The sequence below is a fragment of the Typopeltis vanoorti genome, chromosome 14 (genome assembly GCF_054136105.1).
Source record: "Typopeltis vanoorti isolate ZY-2024b chromosome 14, IOZ_Tvanoo_1.0, whole genome shotgun sequence".
In the NCBI taxonomy this organism is placed as follows: domain Eukaryota; kingdom Metazoa; phylum Arthropoda; class Arachnida; order Uropygi; family Thelyphonidae; genus Typopeltis; species Typopeltis vanoorti.
Genome location: NC_143562.1, coordinates 48,521,997 through 48,548,405, shown reverse-complemented (window position 1 = coordinate 48,548,405; position 26,409 = coordinate 48,521,997). Strand labels below are relative to the sequence as shown.

The window sequence follows — 26,409 nt, the reverse complement described above, 5'->3', positions numbered from 1 at the left end:
GCTTTTGAAATTCGAATTATAAGACAGCAATAGATCAGTTTGACAGAAAACTGTTGATATCACCAAATTATATAAACCGTCTGTATATATATATATAGGATATTTATCAAATTTTTCTAGGATTTTATAAATGGCAAAAGAAATTGTTGCTCACCAACTTGATGGATAATCATAAAGATTTCGTTTGAATTACAATAAAAAAAACCTTACTGAATTTTATAAAACATTATTTGTGTTTATGATGTTGATATTAACAACATTAGAAATTTATTTGCAAAATTGACTCGTGGTGGCCAACCTAGAACAGAAATCGAATTCCTCCATCTGATAAAAATCAAACATATTTCTTTATCACTTTGAATTATGAGATAGAAAGTAAGAAAAGAAAGTCCTACTAGAGATAAAATACCCCGCTTGTCTTGCCGACATGTTGTGGTTTCTTCGAAAATCTGATAACTTCTCCAGTGCACATAAGATGCTACATAATATATATATATAGTTCTGTAAATTAAAGGACAACGGACAACAAATCAGAATGGGATAGTTAGTATAAGGCATCAAAGTAGGGATGGGACAAATGGGCTTCTGCGATTCATGTACACTAATGCCAGGAGTATTAGGAACAAGAAGGAAGAGTTTTTGGCCATGGTTGGCACTTCCAGGCCACAGGTTGTCGGTATTAGTGAAACATGGCTGACAGAAGATGATAAAGCTAGTGGGATTGAATGCGATGGGTATAGCGTGTTCAGGAGTGACAGGGTGAATAAAAAGGGGGGAGGAGTGTTATTGATGATAGCTGATGAGCTTCAGCCAAGGAGTATAGAAGTTGAACTGCAGGATGGGGAAAAAAGCATATTTGAGGCTGTTTGGTGTGAGATAGAATCTAGCAGAACAAAATATACAATTGGGTGCTGCTATAGACCGGGTGATGGAGTGGATGGTGGGGATAGTATGCATAAGCAAATAGAAGAAATGAGTGGAAGGAGGGTAATTATTATGGGTGATTTCAATTATGGTAACATTGACTGGAAAGAGGAGAGGGCACATGGGAGGAAGGAATTGGATTTTATGCAGTTATTAAGGGACAACTATCTACGGCAACATGTATTGGAAAATACCAGGGGGCAGAGAGTGCTGGAAGTAATTGCAACTGAGAATGTAGCTGTAACGAACATGACCATGTTGCCACCAATTGGTGAGAGTGACCATAAGGTCATGACTTGGGAGGTGGCTAAAGGAGTCGAATTTACAATTAAGACAGGGTACATGTGGAATTACCGGGCTGGTAAGTATGACAAGCTTATGTGTGTGCTTGGCTCAATGCCATGGCATGTAAAACTGCAAGGGCTGGATGTTGATAGTGCATGGGAGGTGGTTAAGAACTGTTTGCAGGAGGCAATAGTTGACTGTATACCAAGAGTCCGAATAATAAATCATGTAGGGGTTAAATGAATGAATAACACTATTAAGCTTGAGCTGCAAAAAAAGAAACAATTGTGGAGGGAATTTAAGGAGAAGGGTGACCATCAGGTACATGAACAGTATAAAGCTCAAGCCAGGATGGTAACAAGTTTGGTAAGAAAAGCAAAAGCAGATTACGAAAGGAAATTGGCCATGCAGGCTAAAGAGAATCCCAAACAGTTTTTTCAATATGTTGCAAGTAAAAGGAAAAATGCTCATGGTAGAATGATCTTAAAAAATGCTGAGGGTAGGGAGGTAACCGAATCAGTCGATGTTGTGGAATTACTGAGCGAGCACTTTGCAAGAGTATATCATCCAGGTGGTGACTTTGCGGAAATGGAAGAACCAACAGCTTATACTGGAATTGTGATGAATGAAGTAGAGGTAACTAGTCTATTACAGAACCTCAATGTCAATACATCTGTGGGATTGGATGGTATACCAGCTCGTGTCGTACGTGAAGCGGCCAAAGAATTGTCAGTGCCCTTGACGATTTTGTTTAATTTGAGCCTCAGGACTGGGTCAGTCCCAAGGGGGTGGAAAGAGGGGAAAATAGTTCCACTGCACAAAGGTGGTTCCAAGGCTGCTGTTGAAAATTACTGGCCAATCAGCATAACAGGAATCATTATCAAGGTCTTAGAGAAAATAGTCAAGAGGAAAATACAAGATTGGATAGAAGAAAATGGGACACTGTATATGGGACAGCATGGTTTTGTGAAGGGTAGGTCATGCCTCAGTAACTTGCTCACGTATTATAACACAGTGACGGCTGAACTGGATAAGGGTAATGGGTTTACAGTGATTCTACTGGACCTTGCTAAGGCCTTTGACAGGATACCACATGGAATTCTAATCAGTAATTTGCAGCATATGGGAATGGACATAGGGTTGGTGAGATGGATAGGAGGGTGGTTGACAGAGAGATATCAGAGAGTGGTTTACTCAGGAGTAGAGTCCACAAGACGGCCTGTGACTAGTGGTGTACCACAAGGATCTGTTCTTGGACCACTGCTGTTTAACTTGTTCATAAATGATATAGGAAAGGATCTGAGAGGAACAGTTCATTTGTTTGCGGATGATGCGAAGTTGGGTAGGGCAATAGTGAATGCAGATGACGTCAAAATTTTGCAGGATGGTTTGGATAGATTGGAGGTCTGGGCTAGGGAGAATGGATGTCAATTTAATATGGCAAAATGTAAGGTTATGCATTTTGGGGTGAAAAGATTGGAGGCAGTTTACTGCATTGGTGGAACCGTGCTCCAGGAAATTGATGAGGCACGAGATTTAGGAGTGTTGGTGGATAAGGAATTGAAATTTAGGGGACACATTGCAAAAGTGGCCAAATCAGCTCATCAAATCACTTGGTTGCTGAAGAATACGTTGACAAGCAGCGACAAGCAGGTTATTGTTCCTCTGTATCGAGCCTTGATAAGACCTCATCTCGACTACTGGGCTCAGATTTGGTCACCTAGGTTTCTTCTTGATGGGGAAGAGGTGGAGAGGATCCAGAGGCGAGTGACCAAGATGATAGCAGGTCTGTGGAATGAACCGTGTGAGAATAGGTTGAGAATTTGTGGGTTGCAAAAATTGGTTGATAGGCGGAGGAGGGGAGATATGATTGAGACATTCAAATTACTGAAGGGTTTCTATAAAATTAATTCAGAAGATATTTTTGAGAACAGGGCTGGTTGTGGGAGGACTAGGGGACATCCATGGAAACTGGGCAAAAGTGTGGTTAGTAAAGGTGTTAGAGCTGGGCTCTTTACTTTTAGAGGAGTGAATGAGTTGAATGCGCTCCCTGAGTCTGTGGTGGATGCTGTGACAGTGAATGAGTTTAAGGCGAGGTATGATAGGTACTGTATGAATGTCGAATAGTTGTGATGAAAATGATTTGGGGCCTCCCTCGATGAGTCTAATGACTCCCTGGAGTTGCCCGTAATAATAATAATATTATAATATTATAATAGTTAATTATACACTGCTGTCCAAACCCTAAGAACGGGCACCATTTCTGAAGATTGTAACCGCAAATTCAGACGAATCGGCTTACGGTAATTTGCATAACTTATGATTTAGCGTAGAAAGCACGTACACATTCAAACTTTCGAATCGTGCGCAAAGAGGTCAATTGGTGGCAATCGTTAGGATAAAATGGAAAAGGCTATGCTAAGCAAAGGGTATTTGAATGAAGCTCTTTTCGGGAAGGATTAAAGTTGCAAACATGGACGTCTCGTAATGTCTCAAAGACATTGCTTGATGATTTCAGCTTGGAAGGATTACTGGAAAGATTGAAGAAGGCTGTAGAATTACTGATATTGGCAGATAGTTTGGAATCTCACAGCGTTGTATTTAGACTCTGGGCAACGTTATAAACCACGAAAGTTCGATTTATTCATGCACGGTTAAGCTTATATCTCAACACACTATGGCAAAGATGTTTTCGACAGGTAGGCCTATACGTGCGGAGGTCTCCAGTCTGAATCTCGTTATCCACAGATCCTCGCAGAGCACGTTTTAAGTGGTGATGTATCCACAAAATAAGAAACGACACCAATGTACTCTTTACAGAGCGATTCAATCTCTTCCAGTTCTAGACGACACATGAACTGTGGTGAAAGTTGTGTTTTCAACCTTCTCCGATTTTCCACTGTTTATTATATTGCTCTTGGTACTGCTTCAATTCGTTAACTCTATTTTTTTAAGTTGTTTCGATACTATTACTGGTTCTTAATTTGTGTCAGTTACTCACTGATGCAGGTATGAAATGTAAAGTTTCCGAAACTATTATAGTGCTTAGGAAAAAGCGAGATGTGAAAATTAATTGCAACTGAGTCACGAATTCTTATACGCTTCCTTTGTTTGTCACTTTGTTTGTCACCAAAGAAGAAAAGATGTTTAGAAAATGATAATCAATCTCATTGCCTTCTGTTATTAATTACCGTCACCACCATCTGAAATTCCCGATTATATATATATATATATATAAATATATATTAGCATACACTATTTATGTTTCGTATTTTTTATGGGTGGAAAGCAGTTGTTGCAAAAAAAAGTTGTTGCAGTTGTGGAAACAAGTTGTGTTGGATGCTGCTGGCTTGTAAAGTGTAAAATAGGTGTCAGTGTTATAATAATTGTGTTGGTATAGCTTGCACAGTTCGTGTTTTATGGTCAGTTATGGTTCTGTAATTGTCTATGTGTTTTAAATTTTGTGGTAGGTTGTTAAGTAGCGTGGATATGATATGTGACCTTACTACAGAACCGTATGAGTTGTTGAAGGATCTTGGGGTGTAAAGAATTCTGGTGGGTCGTGTTATGCGTTACATGTCTCTGCTGTTATGATAGGTGTTGTTGAAGTAATTCCTTACTAACATTAGTTAGTGTTTAAGATTTTTTTATCAGCATTTTTATTTTAAATCCTGAGCACTTCTTATGCTCAGGATTTTGTGCATCACCATATAGGATTCGGTTATTGGCTCTTGTATGTGGGTCCTCCAAATTACTGTTGAATGAATTTTCAAATGCAATGTTTCTATTTTCGCTATATGGCTATTTGATGTGTAAGCATAGATTGTTATGTCTCATCTGAGTAGCGATTCGCAGATATAGTTCGCCCACACTTTGTAGAGCTGAGCTTGGCTTGGTGCCAAGAATAGTCGATTCATGCTGAAGGGGAGAAAGAAGTGAAGGACGTACGAATTGGTCGCCAACACACGAAATCACGTGCTTTATAAATAAAATTTCCCAACTGTTAGACAAGCAAAATAGTTACCACTTTAAAAACTACAATGATCTTAAAAGAGAAGTTAATTCTCCGACCTGTAATAATAAACCACTCATCCCAGAAGACGGATTGATTATTGATATCGGAATAGATTCTCCTTTTTGTGACATGCGCAGAAGTGTCGAAAGGTCTTGAATCTATGGGCGTACTATATAAGAGTTTTCTTATGTTGTATGGAATCATGTCTTTTACATGGAAAAGTTTTGCTGCGATGATACGTAGTTTAGTATTGTATATGTTTTGTCCATTCGTAATGGCAATCAATGTAAAGGCCAAGGTATTTAACATGTGTTACTTGTGTGATTTTGAGACATTGGCAGCTGCTTTTGTTTGTTTGCTTGTTAATGCAGTGGTATGTGTGACAGTGTCGCGATAGTTGTGCGGGGACGTATGATTCTCCGATTATGTGTAATTAACATCTGCGTTTTGATGCAATTCATTATAAATGAGATTTGGTAAAATTGTGATTTCATTTAAGTCTTGTTGTGCTTTGAAAAGAGAGGTGTTGATGTCAGTGTGGACCGCTAGTAGCGAGGTGTCGTCTCTGTATTGATATATTTTACTTCGTTTGGTCAAGTTGTGAATGTCGTTAATGTATATGTTGAACAAGTTAGATGACAATATAGCGCCTTGATAGACTGATTAACCAAGATCTCCTTGGTTAATCAGAGTATCCCGGCTTTAATGTGTGCCTATTTCTATCACTTTTGTTCTGTTTGAGCGATAGTTCCTGAACCAGGTATGCAGTGTTCCTCTTATTCTCATTGATTGTAGTTTGGTCAGTAGAATATCATGTTCAAGTGGTCAAAATCTTTAGTTAAGTCAATATGTATAAGGACAGCAAATTTGTTTTTTATTCAGGCTATGTTTATGGAATCGCTAATATCTTCTAATTAGGTGATGATCCATTTTGTTTTCTGGAAGCTGTATTGGCTTTGTGAAATAATGTTGTACTAAATAGTTCTGTAGTCTAGTTGTGTTATTTTTTCAAGAAATTTGGAGATAACGGATAGGTTCGTAGTTCTGTGCATCGTTCCTTTTGCCATGTTTGTAAATTGGCGTGATTATCGCAATTTTTCTTTGTTGAGGAATAGTATCAAAGATACCCTTCCTCAATAGAGATAAAATAGAGACAAAGCTGAGTAGATTATTGTCAGGGGCTTCTGTGTATTATGTTTATTGTGTATTTGATGGGATATTTGTCGATATGTGTGAATTCCAAAATTAGTCCGCATATTCGAAAAGAGTTTGTTTTTCAGTCACACTGTAATTTTATTTGATAAATACCACGATGTCGAATATTATGTTCACTTGGTGTTTATCTGTAAGAACGCTTCCTTCGTTTCCTGTTTTGTTACTATTGAAAATTCATAAAGGCTTTAATGGTTTGCTGTTGACTTTGTGCTGGCAATTTTTTGCTGATCGTTGGAAGATTATATTTTTTCAGTTGTTTGATAACGTTTGTGAGCGAGTAGTTGAATAGGTCTGCTTGTTCGTTGTGGTTCATATCCTGACCAAAGCTTTTTGCGATAAAATCTCGTGCCGCAGTTTTCTTTTTTCTAGTTAGTAATTCCGTAAATGTAGTCCATGTTTTCTTCGTGTTTTCGTTATCTTCCATAAATTTTTGAAAATAGTAGTAATGTCTTTTGGCCTACAAATTTTTGTTGTTTGTTGATTTCTTGTGTTTTTCTATAATATTTGTAGTTGGTTGTTTCTGGGTGACGTTTTAGTTCTTTTCCAGATATTTTCCTTTACAATAGTAAAGTTTATAATTTTATCTTTAGAATCTTTAAAATCTTTAGAATATTGCCATTATTCCATGGATTACTGTCAGTTTATCTCCTCCTTTGTAGGCGTTCTTGATTTTTTTTTGTGTATACGTATAAGTCAGTGATCATTACTTGGAAATTTTCATATAAAGTTACAGAATCGTTTGTTTAATTAGGCAATCCCACTCTGTATTTTTTACAAGGTTTTTCGATAATCCACTTTGATATGATCGAGTTTTTTCGAGTTTTGTGGTGTTATGAGGTGAGGGAGGTAACAAAATGAAACTTTGTTACCTCATTATACCTAATTATACTTCTTATGTTTGTGTGTATGGTAATGAAGACGGTATTTGTGGAAACGTTGTCAGTTCATTTCTTCAAGCTGTCAAAGACATTGAAGTTTATATTTTCTGACTGGATATGTTCGGCTAGAATTGAGATCTCCATAATATGTTTTTTAACGTAATTTTAAATCCTGTTCTTAAGGATGTGGAGAGTTAATGTATTATATTGGTAGGCTGTGTAGTTCGGATTCTCTTGCAATTATATAAACTCGAGTGTTTTCATTCTGTCTCATAAATATCTGTAAATCTTTAGTCCACAGGAACTTGCAGCTTTTCTCTGTTTGTGTTTTCCTTGCCTGTTATAAAAGACTTTTAAAGTATGGAGTCCAGTGTACAGAATTATAGATTAGTGCTGGGAGTTTAATGTCAGATAGGATCGATGTTGTCGGCCTTATGTTCCTCTAGCAAGGAAGATAACAAGGCCGACAACTCACAGACTTGTGACAGACTCACAGACTTCTGCTGGTAAGATGAGCGATGATTGATGGCGGTATCTCTTTGCTTTTAGTCGGCCAAGGTTAATAGAGGCAATGTCTGTGGTTATGGGTGGAATATCAATTTTGGTAACGATCGGTTGCACTATGTTGCTTAATTATTCTGTCTTTTCTTTTGATATTCTCTCAATTTGAAGTTAATTTTTTCTTTTTGTAGTATGTGCTCGATTTGGTACTTCAGGGTGTTCTGCAACTCTGCATTTTCGCGCTTGAGGTTTTCTTGCGCTTCCATCGCTACCTTTATTTTCGTCTTTATATCTTGCACAGTTTGTAACACTAACATAGCCAGAGCAATAGAAGCAACTGGAAGATCAAAAATCAAGAACGTAATCCAATTTAGCGGTATTTTAACCAAAAACATGAACTCGCATTCGGTTTGTGAAGAGTGTTCAGCTGGTAAGGAGAATGAATGAGGTTAAGATCTGAATAGTGAGATGATAGGTAATTGTTCAGTATATATATTTCAAGAGGACTTGATACGAAAAATATCAATACCGTTTCAAGGTATTCTTCTGATGGGCAGATTGAAAATTCCTAAACGAATATTGCATTTCTCAAGTCTGCATGCATCGTCTGAGTGGTTGAAGAGGACTCAGTCTGACTAATGAACCGTGAAATCCTAAGGAAAGCAAACTCCTTCCTGAGATGTTTGGAATACAGATGATATATCACCCCAGTCTACTAATGAAAAATATCAAAAATTTACATACTTATATAGTTACACATTTGACAAACACAAAAAGGGTTCAAATGTTTGCCTAGAAGGATTGGGAAAAATTAAAATGCGTTGAATAAGAGCATTATTTATTATCCATCAAGTTATGCCAAGCTGCCTCTATTCTACCAGCAGCATTTTTATAATGTTTATTATTTTTTATTTTCTGTTTTGTTCTGTTGCACACTAGTGAATATGCAATCCGTTTTCCAACTAACAAGTTCAAATCCTTCTTCGCGACTATTTAAATACCTTTATATAGGTGAAGAATTCTGTCACCCCAGAACAAAATCAACTCTACCTCTGCCTTGCTATCGTTTGAGATCACAAGTCTAATTTAAGATGTTGCTAAATCCATTCAACATTTTGTGGATGGAAATATTCACATAAAATAGTAAATCTTAAAAACGAGAGATTATTAAATCGAAAAATTAAATGTTTATTTTTGTTTATACGTGTGTGCATGAACAAAAGTGGGGACATAAACTTGTGACGAAAATAGAAATTTAATTTGTTTAGAATTATGCATTTCAATTTAATTAAAATATAATATTTCTGCGTACGTGAGTGTGAATATGTTCTTTATGTGTGCGTGCGTGTGTGTGTGTGTGTATTTCATTTATTCCGTAACTTTAATCATAATTACTCGCTCCATAAAATTGTTTTTAAACAAATTCAAGTGTGCTAAAATTCAGTCCATAAATCGAAGTATAGAAATAATCCAGGACAGTGACACAATAAATATAATACAAACTATAGACAGCTGTTTCTTTCTTTCTTTCATTTTTTTCAATTGTCAGAACAAGAATCTACTCTCACTTTCGAAACTCGAAGCACATTATATTCAAAGTAATAATAATAATTTTATATTAAGAGTATATGACAATAACATATTGCATTAGAAGAATGAATGTCAACCTCGTTTCTCTGTAACTCCAGCCAATTTTTCAGCCGATAATGATCTTCACTGACACGCTCAAATGATCTTCATTCTCAAATACTATGCAGAAATATTTTTTTAGAAACTTAAATTTCCTCCTTAAAAAGAAAAAAAGAAACACAATATAGAAAATTCAAAGAATTTTTAAATACCTCTATAACATGACGAGGATTACAAATGAAATTCGTGTCATGTGATCATTTATTTTATGGCTTCTAATTGACGACATAAGTGCAATACCGAGTACTTTTTTGTTTTTTCCTGAAGGAATTAAACCCACTTAAATGATTTTCTTTTTTATAGACACTTACATGTTTCACTATACGTGATTAGAATCCATATTTCTAATTTTCTAGCTTTGATTTTTTTCATTATATCGGTCCGATTTTTCAAGTTGGGCCGATATAATGAATTTTAAAAAATTATCATACGTTTGTAAATGTACGTCGTAATGGAAAGAGATAATACTAGGAGTTAGATTGAACAGTAAATTAATAATTTTTTTCCTGAGAAGCACTTAGTCATATTTCAGAAGGCGTCGCCCTGCACAGAATGCAAACTACTACAGAAAAACTAATAAGGTGAGAATCAGCTTCGGACTCGAGTCAGTAGGCTTTGTATTTTCTTCAAATAACTATGAAACAGAGACATTATGAAAGGATCATACGGTATATCTGTACGCAAAGCCTAGTAAAATGAGAAATGTGAAACAGTGGCACTATCCGTCCCAGATACTCACTAAAGACCCTCCAAATGTCGTTACAGAATAAACTATCCAATATAAGTTTATTGGATAGTTTATCCAACAAACTTATATTGGATTTCATCAAAATTTTACCAAATATCGTTCAATCACGCTCCGTATATAATTCATCAGTACAGCTTATCGATATATCTGTATGCCTGGTTGCCCGAGTGAATAGTATAAGAGCTGCGAGTTAGAATCCCGTCTTTGGCATAATGTTTGTATTATCATTGGGTGCAATGAATTTCGGAGCAATGTGTGCTTGGCTACAGTCTCGCTTATTTCCCACCTGAATATCTTGACAAGTAGGTAGGATAAGTTCGTCTTTTTATTCTATCATGTTATACTAGCTTTTATATTAATTGGCACCCTTCTCTGGAAATCTATGTGTTAACTGATGGAGTAGTGCAGAACAGTGGCTACCAATATCCATATTAGAAGGCTTACGTTCCAACAACAGTAACACAAAGGTTTAAATTCATTAAAATTGCTTCTGGCAATTTAAATGAATTTATTATAGAAGGAAATAAATTAAGTCGTTGGAAGTCATGATTTTCTGGTGTCCGCAATCACAAATAGTAAATGCGAAAATGAAATTAAAAGAAGGATAGTCATGGGAGAAAACGAAAGCTAATTTTAAACATGACAAAAATTATTCACGATAGAGGCCGGGTTAAGGCCACGTAATAGAATTGTCAAAGCAATGGTATTTCCAGTAGTGATGTATGGGTGCGAGAATTGGTTTATTAAGAAGGAAAAGTGTACGCGAATTGATTCTTTTATATTATGGGTGTAGAAGAGACTAATAAGAATCCAATGGACCTACAGAATGACCAGTAAAAGGGTTTCAGGAGTTTAATGGCAGATTGCCCTCTTGGAGGCGATGATGCTAAACAGAAGTTGATGTACTTTGAACATATTATGCGAACTCATGAATTATTGGAAAAGGCAGTTATGTTGGAGAAGATTGAGGGAATGAGAGGAACATGAATACTACAAATGTGCTGGGTGGATAACATAAAAAAACTTACCAAATTTATCAAATTATATTTAAAATTTCTCTATCTTTTAGTGGTTAAGAGAACAGTAGTTCACCGGATCACCAAGAGTTAAAAACTATGGGATGGCACATAACGACAAGAACCAGTGCCAATATTCTGTTAATAAAACGGAGAATCATCTCCTCCCTTAATAACCAAAGCAGCTTATTTAATATTATAATGAGACAATGGGACTTTTATCCAGATGAAGATACAAAAAAGAGGGAATCTTATTAGAAAAGTCACAGAAACTTCCTAATCAGAGATAACTTATTCAGAATGCCAAGTTGAGAAAGTCAAATGTCAGAGCGTGTGTAACTAGGAAACTGAGATATACAATCTCCAAAGAAGCCGAAATTGAAGTGTGTTTAAAGAAAATAGTCAGTGGCAGTTTGGCAACAGGAATGGACATTCTTAAAGTTGGAACTAAGAAAATGTATATTTGGTAAGCGAATCTAGGAGGTTTGGGAAGTCTGTCTTTAGCCCATTGTTCACGATAAAACGATAAAAATTGTTCACCACGAACAATTTTTATCGTTTTATTGTTGTTGAATTCGGAAAGAAAGGAAGATGAAATATACAGGAAGATTATTCACTATATTGTACAATTTTCAGTTTCAGAACTCCTCTGCAAATGGTAACCTAGGTAATCTTCATCACATGTACAACAACTCCTTCCTAGCACTCTTGCTGCGCTACTGTGCACTGCTGATGTCTCTTGTAAGTAATGTCTCTCATGTGTTCTTCCATACGCATTTCATGAGAGACATTACTTACAAGAGACAGCGAGCAAGTGCATTATCAAGTCATATCCTTTTCTCGGCTAATCCTAATGATGATAACCAAAGTCACAAAGTCTGCTGGAAAAAATCTACAAACATCTTCCGTTGCAGTGACGAAATAGAGAGAAAAATTGTGGAATCGAGAGAAATCATCTTCAGTCCTGTTCATCTAAATAACGACTTAAGCTACAACCTCCCAGATAGTCATTCATCTGTAATCATGTACTGGCGTTCACGTGATGTAGCAAGCACGCACTCTGCCAACAATGCAACAAATGAAAGAACAGCTTCAAATACAAATACAACGTTTTCATGCTAATTATGTATAAAGACTGTCTATGTTGTTCATAGTCTTTTAACCCTCAATGTTTAGTGTTTTTTCTTTTATAATGTCACCTGAAGAAGGCTGTTACAGGCCGAAACTAGTGGTGTGTTTATATTAAAACCTTTTTAATTAAATCTCGGTTCTAGTCATTGAATTTTTTTCATAAAACTATGTATGTTAACCGAGTCAATGATCATTCTGTCATCATATATATATATATATATGTTAAAGATACTACGAAGCAATTTTATAATCTAGGTTTCTTAATGCTTTTTCCCAAGTAAGCAAACAAACAAGTAAATCATGTTTGCGGCTGCACATAGTGCAACAGTAGGCTACTCGTTGCAAAGGTCGAGCAAGGTGTGATCACTTTCCTTAGAATTTTCCCCTAATGCAAAACACATTTCCTTGCGGAAATGAATGATGCTATGTATTAAGGTAATGGTCACTACCCATACCTGTTTCGACCTTTATTTCTTCACCTTGGCATTTTTTACTTACTTCACTTACTTCACCCTTGGCATTTTTAGGTCTGGGAGCCAGACCTAAAAATATGCCAAGGGTGAAGTAATACAGAGCTTATAAATATTTTACCTAAACAAGTTGCCATAAGGTGCTTTGACCTCATTAAATGAAAATCTCAGGACGAGAGTAATATGTAGAACGAGTTGCCTAAGACTTGCACTACCTACGGGTTACCCAGACTTGCACTACTTGTAGGCGCAAACTTGACTTACTTGTCTATTTGCTTACTTGGGAAATGGATTAATACCAGGATTATTTATATTTAAAATAGCTTGGTATCTTTAACGTATATATTATACCCATGGTAAAAAATTTTTTCTACATATATATATATATATATTCCAAAAAGGTTTTTTTGAATAAAGTGTGAATAAAACGAACAGGAAATGAAAAACAAACGAAAACCGCTTTACAGTATAATGTTACCTACGGATTAGTCCTGCTTACAAATTTTTTCAAGTTATATAAATTTTCAAAATAATATAAAATAGTAATATAAAGTTAAGAGATTTATGCAAATATTCTTTACATTAATTTTGCTACACGGGACTCGTCTGGCTTTTATTTTAGCGAAATCCTAAAATGTTTCGCATTGGACTCGAGAGTTCGCCGATTATTTTGTGTCGCTGGCGCCAACCTAACAGCCCGCTAGTATAACAGGCTCGAATGTCGAGAAGAATGAATTATCAGTAGTAAGCCGACTTTTAGGGCCGGACCACATGCATCCGATCCGATTAAAATTAGGATACAGCCCTTACACGGAACTCAACAAATTATTCATAAGTTGATTTATGATACATCAAAAATTAAACAAGAACTATTTTAGGTATATTTTCGTAAATTTTAATCAAAAATTACAGTGATATAATCGGGTCCAGGATACAATTTCAGAATTTATTTGTTCGTTTCCGGGAAGATCTGAAGCTGCCCGGACTGCTCATCCATTGATTCACAGCTACGACATCTTGCAAAAACTGTCGTATGAGTGAACTTAGTGTCGTACAAATAGTCTTTGGTCATGCAATGGTGCCCAAAAGCTAAGGTCAAATTACTCTTTTACCTTTGTACGAAAATAATAATTTCGTGACCACAGCCAAATGTGGACATAAATTTATTGCCCATATACTAATACATTATATTACACCAAAAATGCGTTGCAAATTTCGTACAATTTATATTGCAATACGTTTCACTCAAATTTCCTGGAGAAGTTGATAAGGACGTAATGTACAGTGCTTAGAGAAAACTAGGTGCGCGGAGACCTTTCACTGTGGAATATGCCCAACATGAACTGGATTCCTCTCTCACAATGTTGTACCATGCTTAGTACCTAGTGATTCAGGAGTTCTTGAGGAAAACTGACCCACTCCTCTTTCAGAGCAAGAATAAGGACTTGATTAGTTTTCTGGAGGGTAATTTCTGAGGAATACATCTCGCTTTTGCGATCCAAACATGTTCCATAACCTTGAGATCAAAAGAACATATTGGCTTCTCGATTCGATTAAAATCCTTGGTCTACAGAAGTATCTCCACTGCTCATGTACGGAGTGGTGTGGAATTGTCATCCATAAAAATGAATTCGTTGCCTACAGCACCACGAGCAATCGAACAAGATGTTCAAGAACTTCGATTCAATATTCTTCACCAGTCATATTCCCCTTTTCCAGCACTTCTATTTTGGAACTTCCATTAACGCATAATGCCTCCCCACACCATAATCTCAGCACTGCCATGTATTCTTTCCAAAATAATTTTCGTGGTGGTAAGCGCTATCACCTTCACGCCAGATCATGTGTGTCTAGAATCGCAGGTAAGACTAAAACGACTCTCATCCGTAAAGAATACATTAGCCCATTGGTGTCTTACAGGCCTTCGGGCATATAGACCAACTTGTGACTGAATGCTTCATAAAGGTTGTAGAGATATCCACGTACTTGCAAGCTGGCCTGCCGTGATACGTTGATTACGTTTCGCTGTTATAACGAAAACCTGTCTTCATGCTCATGCTTCAGGCTTGAAACGCTATCCAAATACAATTCTATGAGGGATTCCAAACTCTCTGGCAATATCAGCAATTCTGCGGCCTTATTCAGCTTCCCAATAATTCTTACCCACTTTGAATGGTCAAAATTATGTTTTTCAGACATTAGAAGACACCTGTGTTTGCAACTTTATTCCTTCACGAAAACCACTTATTTCAAACAGAATTCTCTTAGCCCACCCTGTTGAAATTTATCCTGTAGAGTGCTAACACGTGATCCTTTTGCACGCGTTTCAAAAATTTGAATGTGTACCCGATCTCTACTCCAAATCTTCAGTTGCACAAATTGCCTGCTTGCGCAACTTGCTGATTCGGCTGAAGTTGGGGTAGTAATCTTCAGAAATAGTGTTCGCCCTTGAGTGTTTGAACAGTGTGAGTGAAAAGCGTCGTTTGAACAGTTACTTTTAAAGTGAAGAAAGAATACAGCACTGCTACAGGATATCGTAAATAGCACTCTAGATTTTGGATTCGTGTGATCTATTTCCGGTTTTAAAAAGTGTCAGATAATTATAAACAATATTTTCAAGAATATTCCATAAATTTTTCCATGATAATAAGAAATGGATGAAATGAAAAAGAATATCCGGATTTCACTGTAAGAGTGGTCTGAAAAGTTCTGAGCCTAATATTGAAAAAACGAATTTATAATTTCAAAATAATTTTTTAGTTTTCAACATAATCTCTCTTAAGACTAATACCTTTATTCCAGCGATGCTCGAGCGCCATTATCTCGTCTCTGTAGTGGTTATCAGTATGATCTGCAAAATACCCCTCTACAGCTGCAATCACCCTTGATTCGAAGAAAAACGCTGAGGAAGACAAAATTCATTGTTTTGGGAAGAGATAGAACTCCGAGGGAGCCAAATCTGGGGGTATATATGGTGGATTTTCCAACAATTCATAGTGCAAATCCCTTAATTTTCCCATTGTCAAAATACCTTTCTGGGCAGGTGTATTGTCCTGATGAAAAATGATTTTTTCTTCTGCAAACCTTGTCTTTTCTCATGAATGTTTTCGTTTTTTCTGGTGAAAAGATCGGAATAATGTTCCCAAGTTATTCTTTTACCCTTTCCAAGATAATTAATAAACAAAATGCCTTCAGCATCCCAAAACACCGATACCATGACCTTTGCTGCTGATGGAACCGGCTTTGTCTTCCTTGGCGCTGAACAAACGGCTTCACTCTACTATTTTGGCTGCTGTTTGGATTCTGGTGTATAATGGTGAATCCAGTCTCATCCATAGTAATAAATCGACAAAGTCAGATTTATTCTTGTTAAAACGCTCCAAACACTGTTCGGAGATTTTCACGAGAGTGCGTGTTTGATCAGCTGTGAGGAAGCGCGGAATTCATCTTGCGTAAAGCTTTTTTTTTCATTTGCCATTCTTCATGCAAAATACATCCTACACTGTTCTTCTGAAATCCCTATAGTCTCAGCAATTTCAGACACTTTGACTCCCTGGTCATCCAATATCATATCTTGCACTTGGTCAATGTTTTCTGGTGTCGTTAAACTTTTTGGACGTCCTTCACTTGGATCATCTTGAAGGCTGACATGGCCACGTTTAAACTCGGAAGCGCATTTCTTAAATTGTCAAAAACCAAGGAGACGAGTGCCCATAAACTTTTATGAACGTCGAGTGAATTTCGTTTGGCGTTGAACCTTCTACTGCAAAGAATTTTATAACCGCACGATACTCAATTTTATCCATTTCAAGGTATACAGACAACACTTTTGCTTCAGACAGCTGTATAACACAAGCTACTTGATAGAATGACTTGCAAATCGTGCTGATAGTTTTGCTATTTTTGGTTGGAGCCGAGAACAAGTCAGACCACCCACATAAATCTTCACTAATCTTTATATCGTCAAATCATAGTTAAAGATATATTTGCTACTAACCTGTGCCAATTTCCAGGTATTTACAGCTATCCAAGGCCGGAAGAAAGTCCATCCTACAAATACTTTTTCTTTTACGAACTGTTTTTGCAACTGCAGCAGTTCTTGAGTCAACGCTAGAGAAAAAAGGTATTCTGATTTAAAAAAAATCTGTATGTACACACACACACACACACACACACACACACACACACACACACACACACACACACACACACACACACACACACACACACACACACACACACACACACACACACACACACACACACACACACACACACACACACAATCGACAAAACATTAGCAAGGGTAAAGGTTGTGTGCTTGCCAATTTCAAAATGTGCTCCTTTTCCCTGATTTCAGGCAAAAGGAACACATTGGCTACGTCAAAAACAACAGACAGGACATTTCTGGCCTATCGTCTCATTTCTCTACAACTAACCATGTCATCGAGTGGAACAAAAGCTGTTCCCCTTACATTGTGGAAAACTACCATTCAAGAATTTTCTAAGAAGCAGCCACAGTCGCTCGTTCTACAGTTAACCTTCACAGAAATCAAGGTTTAATACTCCCAGAGATATGGAAACCTTAATTAGGTCCCTAAATATACAAGAAATGAACTTCAATACAAACTACAGAAAGTTCCTTAGCAACAACTAGTTAATCTTGTACACGCGATACGTGTTTCACTCACGTTCGATGCCATTTTATTTGTAATTATTCTTGTCAGTTACAGTTACTCATAATTGTGGGATTGTTTTATGCCTATATGTCTGTGCCTTGAAGATGCCTACAGTTAAAGTATGGCGAAACTAGTTGGTTGAGTTAATAAATTCTTATCAACACTTGATCTATAAACCAAATATTATCATACTAATTCACAGGATCAAGAAAATAAACCTTCATTATTAAGCTTTTAATCTTAAAAAACTATTATTATAATAACTGTACAATATGCGATGCAATTTTCACTTATAGCTTCCTTACAATTTTGGGCGTGCCAATTGCAGGAAAAATACAACAACAAATAGTAATTTATTTCCAAATAAATTACAAGGTTTTACCAGTATAAAATCCTACGTTTAGTTATGAACACATGAATTATACTCACCTTGGCTGAAACTACCTTTTCCCCTTTCCATGTAGCATTTGTAAAAACACATCGATAATACCTATAAAAATATGAGGGGGAATTCCATTGACACTCGCAAGTTAATCATTCCGCTGGTATTGAATTGATTGCACCAGAAAGTAAATAATATCAATATGACTAAAGATGCAGCAAATACTTCGTAAATAAAAGTTTCTAATTCACATGACATGATGCTAATTATCCTTCTTATTACAATCGTTCTCTTATTAAAATGAGCAGTAATCCTGCAACTCAGAATCAGTTTCGAGTACGTAGAAAGAAGTATTAAAATACACCACCAGGAACAACTACTAATAACCGACCATGGAAAAGAATTAATTCGTAATCGTTGTAGCTATATTTTTGTTTATGTTTTTTTTTGGCAGACAGGGAAAACGATCTGTTGAATGTCTAATAGAAAATACGCACTGAGTTCAAATCTCAAGACGTGGAAAATTGGATGATCTAATACTAGTAGGTATGCTGCCTACTTCCATCAGCCTTGAATAATAATAATAGAATAAATTTAAATAAATAAAATAAAAACCCATAAGTATGTGATTTGCCTGTTCGTTACATGAATAATATACATATTACAGACTGGACTTCTAATAGTTGGATGCGTGCTGAGAATACAAAGCTGACACAAGACGATATGCTGACGCTTCGTGTTTCGTACACTTACAGATAAATCAGTGGATCCTTAAACAATTATTTTGTAACCAGACAGAGAATCGAGTACCGTAGAAAATACAAAATTGTTATTTTGTATTTTCTTGAAATTACAAGAATTGTAATTTCAATTATTGAAACTTAAAATTATTATTTAAATTTTCTTGAAATATTTTCGTAACTTTAGTTGTTGAACATAGGTTTCTCCTCCCTAACCACTGGCGAGTATCACGTTCATAATATTTGGAGGAGAACTGAGAATTGTTTGATACTAGGATTGCAGCCTAAAATTTCAGTGGAAAAACAAATGCGAGGTGGTTTCTTAATGCTGGTAGGGCTTTAGAAGTAGTTGGTGAATTTGATTTTCAATCAAGTTCACCAACTTGATTGAAAATCAAAATCATAAAGATATAGTTTGAATTATAATAACATAAACTTGATTAAATTCATTACACATTATTTGTCTTTATGTTTCTAATATTAGCATCATATGAAATTAATTATCAAAACAGAAATACGAACTTTAGATGGTCAACTAATAACACACAGAAAATCAGATACTTTCATATGTGAAAATCACATAGATGAAGGAAACTAAAAAATAAAGTCTTATAAGGAAAAAATACTACAAAGTATGGAGAGGACAGTTCATATCGAGATAATGGCAGAAAATTTGCACAACACTAAACAGGTTAATCATCAAATGTCGGAGTTGGAATCGTTGGATTCTGCCAATATGTAATCTGTAGCTTCACATATGAGAGATGCTCGCAAGGTACTCTCGAATATTGTAAGGTTGTGTTAGTTGTCCACATAAGCCACGATTATGTATATTGTTCTTTGCAATTTCAAATACGAATCCAGACGCTTTATTGCACATTTAATATGCCATGCAGCCTAATACGTATTTAAAAGTGAAAGTCAAAAAGTAGATATATTATTCTTCCTTCGTCAATCACGATCTGAAAGAAATTGCTTTAAGTAACATTTTACTAAATTTAGTCATTCATTCTCTAGATTATTATACAAAGATCAGCCCTGTTATAGCAATTTTCTTTATTCAACGGATACAATTCATGTACAAATGAAGTGTAGAAAACAATTCATCTAATGACGTTATACATCAAACTTTACTCAATCGCTTTTAACTAATTACACACTACTTTTCTCCCGAAAACAAACTAAAATAATTGAAACCATAATAAAAAACACTCAGTAACGATTTCATGTGCTGCTAACTATTTCATCCGTAATTTTGAATAATACCCGAACTGATCGAGTCTCATCCAATCTACACTTTTCTAATGTAATTAATCTTTTATGTCAGTTAAGAAATCTTCCGCACAGCCAGTCGTTACATAACATAACAATTTCATGAACAATGTTTCAATTATACTTACTGCTACGTACAACGAGCTATCACGATTTCTTATATTCTTCTTGGCACTGTCTCAATGCCTTATCTCTTTATTATCTTTTCCTCATTACTTTGTTGCGGATGGTATTGAGAGACAACCGGTTCTCAATTTGTGTCAATCTCTCACTGGTGTAAGCAGGAACCTTTGCGAAACTATTATGGTGCATAGTAAGAAAGAAAGAAAGAGAGAGAGAGAGTGAGTGAGAGAGAGAGAGAGAGAGAGAGAGAGAGAGAGAGAGAGAGAGAGAGAGAGAGAGAGAGTGTGTGTGTGTGTTGAAGCTGTTCAGAATCTCTCCTCACCTACATAGAGATTTCTACTGCAAATTTCCTTACCATTCCAATGGGATCTAAATCAACATCCCTCATAGCGCTTAGGAGTTTAATCCAAGGAGACCCATTCTTTCCTGTTTTCTTCAAGTGTCTAACTGATGAGTTTATTCGTTCCCTTCCAAGCCACATTGGCTACTCTCTTGACACACACACACACTGTTAATTCTATGTCATTTGCAGATGACCTTGTATTCAAGTTCATGGCTTAAGCCATCAGTGTGACAATGACGAGTATGCGTTTTCTTGTCCGCTCATGAAGAGATAAAAAATTCATTGCTAAGAACTTAGAGTTTTCTCTACACGGCATGTCCTGGTATTCTGTCTCAGTTTTGCTGGAGTGGGGATAATTTGGTGTTCTGTTCGCTCCGGTAAGCCGTTCATTTTTTCCCATCCACTCTAGGACTTTTTTCTTTCTTCTTTCCATAAATCTCCACTTAAACCTCAACAGAGGTCCTTCATTCTGAATTATTATCGTCTTTCTAGACTCTCTCATAAGTTATTCCTAATTAAATTGTCTTTGTCGTTTAGTAACCTGGATGGATGTAGATGTATATTTGTGTTATATATTCCTCAAGATGTGCCATTAGCGTTTTTCCATGCCACTGTAAACCATGGAGGTTTTGGTATTCCCTCGGTTCGATAGTAATGGCCTAAATTGCAATAAATTTCGATCTCCTCTTCATAGGTATGTCTTCCTGCCTCTAGGACTTTATATATTAACGAAGATTACAGACGTACCTCAGAATAGTTGCTTGATGGAAGGACGCCCATTGCAACTCCCTAGTCTGAACAAAGGATATGAGATTTATTATACCACCATTCAGTCAATGGAGCTGCATTACAAGACTAAATATATTTCCTTTCAGCATCAATGGACCAAGGATGGAACACCTTTCTCTCTGGTTTTGTATATATAGATTTATTTAGGAGGAAAATCAATGCCCTGCTGTCTCGAACGAAGTGATAAAGGAGGTGCAGAATATTCTGTCAGAATAGGGAAACTTTGGCTCATTTTGTTCAATGATGATATCGCACACACGGTGTCCGGGTCAGCAGATAGTTATAGAAAACAGTTAGTAGAACAAAGGTTGGACAACAGCAGTTAGAACCCTACTATATGACTCTTATTGGATTGAGGAAGCCTGACTTTGTAGTAAGGAGAGGAGATGAGTTAGTCGTTATTGATATACAACTTGGGAGTGCTGTTGCGTACCATGCTGAAAACAACCAAGACTTCGTACGGCTACCTCAAGAAGAACACCACATCGTAACAAAACTTGCGTCTTCAACTGTATCTTTTAAAGATGTGCGGTGTCAGAAGAGTTATATGGAGGTACTTAGTTTCGGACTCTCTCTCTCTCTCTCAAGCGGTATGGAAGACTTAGGAGAGAATCATCTTCTTTGAGTGCCATCTCCTATCGGAGGTCGGCGACCACCTTGGCAAATTTTGAGCGATTCTCAGCTATTCTGAGCAGTCTCTCAGAGTTCATACCAGTCCACTGTCTGATATCTGCCAGCCAAGATTTTCTTCGTCTTCCTTGTCCATTTCTTCCATTTATCTTCCCTTTTATAATCAATTGAAGTATCTTATATTTTTCATTACGAAGTAGGTGTCCAAGATATGCAGTTTTCCTTCTTTTTATGGTATCTAAAATTTCACTTAATTTCCCCATTTGTTCCAGTTCTTCCTGATTGGACGTTTTTGCTGTCCATGGGATTTTTAACATTCGTCTGTATAACCACATCTCAAAGGCTTCAAGTCTTTTTATTGATGTTGTCTTCAAGGTCCAAGTTTCTGCACCGTATGTATGGTCTCTACCGTACAGCAGTACAGACCATACATAGCATTTAACCATGCGTACTCTAGGAGAGAATGCCTTCTCGAATTCCAGAACTGCAGTTGGATAGCACAGGACATTCTCGAGGCATGGACGTCTACTGGTCCTAGATGTATGACCGCAGTATGTAGAATGGTTTCAGTGCAAACTTAAAAATAAAGAAATCTCCTATAATCAGCTAATAATTTCTCAAATAGGGATGATCGCCTACAGTATAGAGATATTTATAAGCATCTATGCTCCCCGATGAAATTGAAATCACACTATATTGACTAGACAGTAGAAACTGTTTCAATTGAACCTAAATGTGCGGAATATTAATTTAGTGTCTTTATTGTTATTTTTATTCCTATGACTAATACAGAACAATATATTATCATAAGCTGTGTGGTCAAAAATTATAACTTCTAGACTTATGTTTTAATTAATGGTATTCATTTATATTAGAGAATATGGGCTAAATATAATTGATTTTCATTTGAAATTATGAGGACGTTTAATCCGTTTCAATATTTACAAGTCTTAATGTAACACGAAATATTTGAAGAAAAAAAAGATTAAAAATATTCTATATATTAAGTTCATAAATACAACAAATATTATAATAACTGTACAACATGCCATGAAATCTTCATTTATCGCCCTCTTACAATTTTGGACTCACCAAATTCAACGACATTTATGCCGCAGTCAGAAACATCATTGCAAAATTCCTAAGTCTGAAAATTCATTCTGATTTAAATTACAGAGTTTTACCAATGTAAACTACTACTTTTAGTTAAGAATAGAATAGCTTATACTGACCATGATTGAGACCACGTTTTTCCCTCTTCCTGTAGCATTTGTAAAGGATATCCAAATTACCTATAACAAAATGAGGTGTAGGTACCGGTACTCTCGCAAGTGAATGATTGCATTGGTATTGAATTGAATTGAATACACCAGTACAGTGAATAATAACAATATGATTAAAAGTAAAGTAGTCGAAATGCCTGGAAAGTACACGTTTTCTAGTTCAAACGACATCGTGCTAATCAGCAGTAACTCTTCAATTCAGGATGAATTCTCAATATATAGAAAAATGTGATAAAATACGCCATCGGTAACATGTGCCAATAAGCGAACAAGGTCATGAATTCGTAATCGTTGAAACTAATTTTAACAAAACAGGGAAAGGGAAAATCATTTCTAAAATGTCAAATAACAAAGGCGCATCGATGGTTTAATTCTGTAGACGCGGAAAAGTAGATTAACAAATACTAGTACACATGTTAAGTGTTAAAAGGTAGCCTGAATAAAATATCTACAAAAACTTGAATTAAATAAAATAAAATAAAACCCATAATTCTATTATTTTCCTGATCATTGGACGAATAATATAAAAATTAAAATCGGATTCAAATGGGCGGATGCGTGCTGAGAACACGCAGTCGACACGCGACGGTTTGTTGACACTTCGTAACCTTCGCACACTTTCAAATAATCACGTGAATCCTAACAATTTTTTTTTATTCTGACAGAGATTCGAACACGCTAGAAAAGGCAAATTTCGTAATTAAATTTAATTACAATTTTTAAGTAATTTTAGTTTTTGAACATAGTTTTTTCCTTGCCACTCGCGAGTATCACGTTCGCAATATTAGGGGAAGAACTAAGTAGTGTTTCATATCAGGATTGCAGACGAAAGCGACATTGTAAAACCAAAAACGAGGTGGATTGCTACTGTTCGTAGTGACTTCGAAGTAGGAAATATAAGACAGCAATAGATCATTTCGACAGAAAACTGTAGATAGCACCAAAATTTTATAAATTTTCGGTATAAATGAGGAATGCATGATGATAGTTTTTTCTGAGATTTTAAAAATGACAAGTCAAAATGATACCCACCAACTGGAAAATCATAAAGATACAGTTTGAATTAAAATAAGAAATACTTACCGAACCTTAGACGTTATTCGTGTTTAAAGATGCTGATGTTCAGAACATAAGACATTTTTAATGAAAATCTAATAGATTACTTTGAATTATGAGATAAAAACTAACAAAAGAAAGTCTTACAAGAGAAATAATACCCCGCTGTTTTTCTTGCCGAAATTCTTTGGTTTCTTCGAAAAACCGATAGCATCTCCAGTCCAAATAACATACAATACAAATATATAATTATGCACGTGTGTCCAACACCGAAGAATGAACACTATTTCTGAAGACTACAACTGCAAATTCAGAAAAAAACAGCTTATGATAATTTGCATACCTCATGAATTTCTTTATCACTTCATGTTGTGAGCTTTTAAATGAATGAGAGATGATGATCTCTGCAGTAACAATATTGCTTCAATTTTTCTATTCGAGTAATGTCTCTGTGATTACAGTGAAATTAATAGTAAGACCAATAAAGGAGTAGGAGGATTAAGAATCAAGCAAGTATTCCGATTTAGCAGTACTTTAGTTTCAAAAATTTGAACTCAGATTCGGTTTGTGATGAGTTTTCAGCTGGAAAGGAGAACTCAATGTGGTTGAGATCTAAATAGGAAGATGATAGCGAATTCTGCAGCATGTTTTTCAGAACTCGTTATATAAAATATCAATAGCATTTCGTGGTATTCTTCTGAAGGAGTCCTAAAATTCTGTCCTAAAAGATTGTTACATCTCTCAAGTCTGGAATGTTTGAATTGCTGAAGAGAACAGTAAAATCCTAAGGAAGACAACCTCCTTATTGAGGTGATTCAAATGTAGATGATTGATCATCCCAGTTTAATAATAAAAAATACCAAAAATTAAATTTAAAAAAAAAGATTTAAATAGTTAAAGATTTTATAAACACACAGAAGTGTTGACAGGTTTGCATAGAAAGCTTAGTAAAAATTACAACGCTTTGATTTACAGCATTTTATGTTATCCATCAAGATATGCCAAGCTTCCTCTATACTATCGACGACATCTTTGTATTGTTTATTTTTTTTATTCTGTTGCAGACTAATGAATATCCCATCCGCTTTTAAACTAACAAGTCGAAATCCTTCTAGAGACTACTTAAATTCCTTTAGATAGGTGATGAATTCTTTCACCCCAATACAAAATCGACTCTACCTCACTATTGGAGGCCAGAATTCTAATTATTGATGATGCGAAAGCCATTCAACCTTTTTTGTATGGAAATATTCACATAAAATAATAACGAGTAAAAGGAAGAAAGAATAATAAAGCGAAAAATTAAATGTTTAGTTTTGTTTATAGATGTGTGCATCTAGGAAAGTACTTGCATAAACCTGTAAGCAAAGTAAACATTTAATTTCTTTAGAATTATTCATTTCAATTTAATTAAAGTACAACACGTGTGTGTGTGTGTGTGTGTGTGTGTGTGTGTGTGTGTGTGTGTGTGTGTGTGTGTGTGTGTGTGTGTGTGTGTGTGTGTGTGTGTGTGTGTGTGTGTGTTTCATTTTTTTCGTAACTGTAATTACCCACTCCATAAAATTTCTTAATACAAATTCAAGTGTGCTAAAATTCATTCCATATAGAAACTTTATGGAATGAATAAAAGGAAAGTTACACAATAAATATAATACGAAACTACTCACAGCTGTTTCTTTCTTTGTTTCAATTTTTTCACTCTAAGAGCAGGAAACTCATTCTCCGTTTCAAAACTCGAAGGACAATATTTTCAAAGGAATAATAACAGTTTTGTAATAATAGTATGTGACAATAACATTTTGCTTTATTATTGCATTAATAGAATAAATACGAAATCTGGTTTCTCTGAAACTCCAGCCAAGTTTTTAAGCTGATAACGACTTCACTGTCGCGCGATCAAATGCTGTACAAAACGTTTTTCGTCGAAATCTAAATTTTCTGCTTAAAAAGAAAAAAAAAACAGAATATAGAAAACATGAAGAATTTTTAATACCTCCTTAACATTGAGTAATAGAAAAAGGTAAAGGTAATAATATGAGTTAGAGTGAACAGGAAATTAATAGTTTTTGCCTGAGAAGCATTTAAACATATCTCGGAAAATGTCGCCCTGCTCAGAAGGAAAATACAACAGCAAAACTAATACAGCGAGAACCAGCTTCGGAAACGAATCAGTAGGCCTTGTATTTTCTTCAAATGACCCCATACTTCGACATCCAGTCTATTAATCTACAACGTCGAAT

At 35.7% G+C, this 26,409-nt stretch overlaps 1 protein-coding gene across 1 annotated transcript in view; it reads right to left on the bottom strand.

Annotated features, from left to right (window-relative positions):
• The window catches only part of LOC150099439 (cytochrome P450 4V2-like), a 115,827-nt gene that overhangs the window by 73,724 nt on the left and 15,694 nt on the right, over nucleotides 1-26,409 (bottom strand). The window contains exon 3 of the mRNA XM_090404353.1: nucleotides 16,870-16,982. Within this exon, the coding sequence (XP_090260479.1) occupies nucleotides 16,870-16,982 (113 nt within the window). The remainder of the gene's footprint in view (nucleotides 1-16,869; nucleotides 16,983-26,409) is intronic.